We start from the raw sequence: 6,624 nt of genomic DNA, 5'->3' as shown, positions 1-6,624 counted from the left end.
TTACACATATGAATTCACACGTATTCCCAAAGTAGTTAAATATGAAGCAAATTTGCACGTCAGGCAAAAATAAACAGTGACTACATCTGACAAGGGACTTTCCACTCGCAAGAGGCGGCTGTCTTTTCAGAACTCTAATCATTGTTGGCTACACGTCATGCTCTTTTGTTCAGCCCATATAAATGCAAATTAAGCCTATAATGAAAAGTAAGAAATTTGACCCATGAGGTGAACTGAGGGCAGTTTTTACACCTGTTGCACTACAGCACTGTAATCTTTTATGGAAACAAGGAAATAGCGACAGCTCATACGTCCGCATTGTAAACACAAAGTCACATTCCTGGACAGTACACATTTGATAGCCTGTTACTATTTTAAGCACGTTTGCTATTTTTAGCTTCTCAAGGCTGAGGTTATAATAGTAGTCAGGTATAAATAGACACACACTATTTGCAACCTTGTGCAGAAAGAGTTCACACGAGAACTACAGGTCATGATGTTCTCTCTATGTTTTACTTCTTGTTCACTCTGATTAAGTTTGTACGAGTAATAAAGATAACATTGAAAATATCAATAATTGCTTAATACGTGAGGATTTGATTTTCTATAAGGAATAGACAATGGGCGATTTAAGAAAAAATGTATTTAATATAACTTATACAGAGAGTTTGATGCACACAAAGTTAGGCCAACTACAAGAGTAGAAATCAGTTGATCTTACCCCTATTTGTTGTAATATCATTGTTCCATTAAATCCCTCACAGTGAGGAAGCAACATAGCTACGTGTGGGGTAGATCAGACCGAACCCCTGTCTTTCGACCAGGAGGCTGTTCGTGTCCGTTTGTTGAAAGTTATGTCCTGAAGTGCTGTTTTTCTTAAGCCTAACCCTGTTCTTTTACTCCTAACCTTTGGACGATTTTACAGCATGAACAACAACAAAACTCCGAGCATGAACAGCACTTGTAGTTTCGGGTATAAGAGCAATCTTTGTGTTGAACATAGCACTTGTCAGGGAGGTGCATATGGCAGACACTTTCCCTGTGAACGTCTGGCCGTTTATACTACTTGCAGTCGGTGCCGCTCCAAGAAAGGAGCTCTTTTCTGTAGTCTAACCTGCTGTTGTAGACTAGCTTGAATTGGTGCATATGCCCTTCTGGATCCTGTCTGTGCAACCCCATTCATATTGTTAGAAGATAGACAGATGGATGGATGGATGGATGGATGGATGGATGGATGGATGGATGGATTAGGGCACCATCATGGTCAATAGAAGCTAACTTTGACTCACTTTCCAATCTGTTTTCCTCCAGTAAGAAAACTGCTTGGTTAACAAGATCAGACAAGTATAATGATTGGTAAACAGATGATAATGAGAAAGTGGAAAGATGCAGAGGGCCCGGTGTTTCAAGACTGGCTTACAGAGTTAGGCAAAGTAGCTGCTTTTGAAAGGATATCCTATAGTATAACAAATGATATTGATAAATATAATGAGAAATGGGGAATGTTTTTAAGACTATATTCTTTACAGGGTAGCTAAAAGGTATCTGCATACACTGACCATTATGGGCTGTTCTTGGGCGACTGGCATGGAAATGAAGGGGGAGGCAGACTGGGTTCATTACAGGGAAATGTTTACTGGAAGACCTTTGTCTTGGACCTCTTATGTACTTATTTTTATTTAATTGTTTTATTTATTTATTTTTATTTATGTTTTATTATAAGATTGTGTATCTTAATCTTGCCCCTTTTTCCCTTTTTTTTTTTTCCTTTTCTTAATTGGTTGTTAGTGTGGTCTTGTAAAAAATTGTAAAAACTCAATAAAAGTTGAATCATAAAAAAGAATGGCATATATCAGCAAGAATCCTCAGGTTAAACAGTAGCCACATGCCACTATTCCCAACGTAGTTAAATATGAAGCAAATTTGCACGTCAGGCAAAAATAAACAGTGACTACATCTGACAAGGGACTTTCTACTCGCAAGAGGCGGCTGCCTTTTCAGAACTTTAATCATTGTTGGCTACACGTCATGCTCCGCAAATTTACTTCCTCTAATTTTTTCAGCCCTACACTCCTACACACACACACCAACTTGTTTTGCATTAAAACACACAAGTTGTCATTTATGTTGAAGTTATCTGTTCCTTATCTTCGGATGTTATTCAGTCTCTTGTAACACATCCAAACACACAGTAACATAAATTCCTTTCGCATTGCTGCAAGCGAGGTAGTTATTGAATAACCTATAATGGGGAGTAAAAGGAAAACCATGTGCTCCTGCTGTGTGAGCTTGAATCTTTGGCTGCTTTTGAGGTACTTTTCCTGAAAAACAATCATTGACCAAAGTGAAAATTAAGCCAAATTTTCTCATGTTTGCCAAATTACATCATGTACAAATCCTTGCCAGGCTATTCAGATTCAGATTCACATGAAATACAAACTTTTAAATGTGCATTAATTGACAGTTTGTGACATTTTATGATATGTCTTCTACCACATCTAGCAGACATGGAGCAAACATTGTCATAAGTCCATTATTTACTGATCTTTAAGCTGTAACAAATTATTTTTATTTTGCATACTTGGACTTTTTGGTGGTATAACTGTATGTCATTTTCTGTTGCTCAATCAAGTAGGAGTAAGGTGATATTGTGATGTAGCGGGGGATCATGGGAGTTGTTGTCTTACCACCGATGCTGTCATTGCCGTCAGCTTCTCTCCATTAGGATTGTTCAGGAATGGACCGGCTGATAAAAATGTGCAAAAACACTGAATAAAGCAGTTTCACGTTAAAGTACTGATCCGATCAAGAAAAGTATAATGGAAAAATGATGCTTCAAACCAACCCAGTTGCCAAAATAAATGTTGGCATTGTACATTTCTGCAAACCACAGGCAACATAGAACCACAATTATGTTGAACATGAATCCTGAACCTTACTTAACCTCTGCAACCTGTTCTCATTGTGACATTTGATGCCTGCTGCTTAAAACACGCTGCAAACACATGACGACCACAACATGCTGTAAATGTGAAAATCACTCACACACCAGGCAGTTAGGGTTAGGCACCAAAACTACTTGGTTAAGGTGAGGTAAAAAGACCAGGTTTAATCTTAAAATAACACTAATTTCCCACAAACTTAAACAACAGAACGTGAACACCGTTCTCCTTATTTAAAGTCCTGCAGTTTTTGGTGCCATCCACAGATCAATGTAAGTGTGGTTTGCAGAAATGATCAATGCCAACATTTTTTGCTGGAGACTGGACTCCTAAAACTTGATAAATAGTCAATCGAATCTATTACTTCTCTATTACGATTACTTCTGATCAGTGGTGGAAAAAGTATTCAGATTCTTTAAATCTAATAAAAGTACTAATACCACACTGTGAAATGACTCCACGACAACTAAAAGTCCTGCATTCAAAACGTACTGATGTTATGACAAAGTGCCATGCGTATGCCTTTTCACATAACTCTCTGAACATTTTCACATAACTTTATATCTCTTTCAATTAATTTTATATCATTTATATCGTTTATATTATCTATATTACATCTCTGTATCAGGTGCCTTCATGATGAGTTACTCTCATAATGAAGCAGATTATTTAATTTCTGTTGTTTAATAATGTCTGTTGCATTTTGTTTAATTGCCTATTTTTTTGTCCTGGTGCGAGTCATTTGTATATTCACAGGCTGCATTTTTATAAAACACTTCCTTTTCTCAGGTGGAGCCAACAGGTGTACCTATCGGTGTTATTTCCTGGCCCACTTCCACATTCTTAACAATCACTCATGGAATTACGCAATCCTGCCAAACATGGGAAAAACCCACAGCAGCCCTACTTAAGCCGAGTGAGCGCACAGGCTCACTATCACACTCTCGCTGAATACCTTCAGGCACCAGTCTTCACTTAAGCTACAGCAGCAAAACGCTAAGACCGGCACAACCAGCACTTCAACTTTAAGCACCATGGCAAGCAGCAAAGTGTGTCTCGCGGCTCTGTGCTCCCTCGTCATCCTCAGCACCTTTATCGGCAGCACACAGTCAGGTGAGTCCGTCAGATAATACATGTGCAGTATCCTTTCTGTGTAGGACAGGTTGAATATAGGAAAGATTGTCCAGTTTTGCCTTTTGCTTTATATTATTGTACTGCATGAAATATCTGTAAATGTATTTTAAAGTAGCATTAATAGTATATGGTTCAGGGCAAATTTGCAGCAAAATAAATGTGTTATATTTTTAAAAAAATGTTTTTTTATAGCTTTTTTATGCTGTATTTTTGTTAACAATTTGTGTGTCTTTGCAGCAAGCTGTTGCCTGATGTACACCAGGCGTCACCCTCCATGCAATCGAGTGATGGGCTACACCGTCCAGAACATCAACACTTCCTGTGACATCCCCGCTGTAATGTGAGTAACCGATTCGATCACATGTTAGACTGCACATTTGTATATTTAACAGTAAAAACAGCTCAGGGAGCAGGTCAGACACAGGTAGAAACAATCAGAAAACCGAGTCAGTCAGTATCACAGTGGCCTCAAATAAATATGATATAATATTACAACAAAAAATGTATGTAGGCAAGCTGTGCATTACATAAAATGTAAAATAATACTTAGATGTAGGACTGAAATTAACAATTTTTGTCATCTGAAGACAAATATTATTTATTTATTTATTTATTTATTTACTTTCTCATATTTAAGAACCTGGACCCATCTAATGTCAGGCTTCCTTGCTTTAAAATGACTTGAGTTGTTAATCAGATATCATAGTATGCTAATGTATAAATATATAGTATAAGAATAGTATAATTAAATGTATGATATCGTGTGCAAAGGTTGCACAAAGGTAGTACAGTGAGATTTTATATCTTATATCTAATGTAACGGGATATCTTGTGTGTGACTGATGAACAATGTTCGTGTGTGTGTGTGTGTGTGTGTGTGTGTGTGTATAAAGATATTAAGTGTTTGAATTTGGACTAAAATGTGCCTTGACTGAAGTAAAAGCAAATAAATCCTGATTCCTCGAGGTCACAGAGCAGATATAAGCTAACAAAGCATGAGGCAGTTAAAGTGTAACTGAAAGTTAGTCATGATACAGTGATGCAAGACTTCAGACACAGCATAGGGGTCAATGCACAAACCGGGATGAGACATCAGGGAGAGTAATTAGGTGCATTCATGTGTCTCTTGTTTAATCATTTCCTCTCTTCTTCCTGTTTTCCCACAGATTCCATCTTCCAGCGAGGTTTTTGTGTGCCAACCCCTCAGACGCGTGGACTCAGAAAGTGTTGAAGTGTTTGGAGTGAGTATACCTATATATCTCCAGCATGCTTATTGTTGTTATTTTTTTCTGCATATTATATTAATTAAGGACTTTAACTAAATGCTGAACCAAATTAATGTTACATTTCTTTTTTCTTTACAGTGAAAGGAAGAAGAATAACAACCAGATCCTCAGAAGCAGAACCCCAGGCAACACCACATCAGCATAACATCCCTGCAGCACTTAATGCATTCCTGCTCCCAATAACCCTGATAGGGACTTTATTATGTTGTTTGTTAAAATATTATATTATATCTTTTCATATTCTGTTTTATAAACAGGGAAGTGTAGTATGTTTAATACTCAGTAAGCTGTAAAGCACCAACAAAAATAATGAAAACATTGTTTTTCTAAATTGTATGCTTAATTAATTATAATAATTATGAAGTATGAAATGATGGGCTATTTGATTGTAACTTATTTTGTCAAAGAATTTATTAAAACATATATATTTCTGATACATGTGCCCGTCTATGTGATTTTCACTACATTCACACACACATTTCAAACCTTCAATACAAACTTTTCAGTTATGACATTTAAAAAATACACTTGAAATTAACATTTGAGCATGTACAAAACAATATTTACAGTATGTACAGTACTAGTCAAAAGTTTGGACACACCTCCTCATTCAATGGATTGTCTTTATTTTTATTAAATCTTCTACATCAGACCTGGGCATTAGGAAATTAGAAATCAATACAACCACAGTGCTTTTATTTTGAAGGTGATTTACGTGCGTGCATGCATAAGCACTAGCACAGAGATGTGTTCCACAAAAAACTGCATAACATACATGCTCTATATTGTTTTTGTGGTTGGGGTGTATGCTGTGTTTAAAATAAAAGGAGAAGTGAGATAATGATTGGAGTTTTTACTATTTACTGCTATATTTGACTTACTCCACATTAACATAGTCTTTTCATAACATGTATTCTTACCAGTGGCAGCTCAAAACCATATAATTTACGGCATTTTATAAAGCAATGAAATTAATATATACAGTTATCGATAGTTTTCTTGATAATAACCAAAATCATTATCAAGAAAAACATGGAAAATGGCTAGATAACAGCTCTTAAATTAAACTCTTATGAGCTATTTTTGTTGTCATCATTATATTTGTCCAACCAAATGTATCTTTAGTTGAACCAGGCACTAAAATGAACAAAACTAAAAAATTGAAGAAAACAAGGGTGGTTTAATGATATTTTCCATGACTGTATATTGATATGGCTCCTTTGGAAAATGAATTGCCCACCCCTGTTCTACATTTTAGATTA

The 6,624-nt window shown here is 36.2% G+C and overlaps 1 protein-coding gene across 1 annotated transcript; it reads left to right on the top strand.

Moving 5' to 3' along the window:
* The first annotated feature begins 3,867 nt into the window (after positions 1-3,867).
* On the top strand, positions 3,868-6,036 carry ccl20b (chemokine (C-C motif) ligand 20b). The gene is made up of 4 exons (XM_059327135.1): positions 3,868-4,055; positions 4,314-4,416; positions 5,243-5,317; positions 5,441-6,036. The coding sequence occupies exons 1-4, from the start codon at positions 3,977-3,979 to the stop codon at positions 5,505-5,507; spliced, it is 324 nt and encodes a 107-aa protein (XP_059183118.1). The 5' UTR covers positions 3,868-3,976; the 3' UTR covers positions 5,508-6,036.
* The last annotated feature ends 588 nt before the right edge of the window (positions 6,037-6,624 follow it).

Source organism: Centropristis striata, chromosome 23, assembly GCF_030273125.1.
Source record: "Centropristis striata isolate RG_2023a ecotype Rhode Island chromosome 23, C.striata_1.0, whole genome shotgun sequence".
In the NCBI taxonomy this organism is placed as follows: Eukaryota; Metazoa; Chordata; class Actinopteri; order Perciformes; family Serranidae; genus Centropristis; species Centropristis striata.
This window is presented reverse-complemented; position numbering and strand designations above follow the sequence as displayed.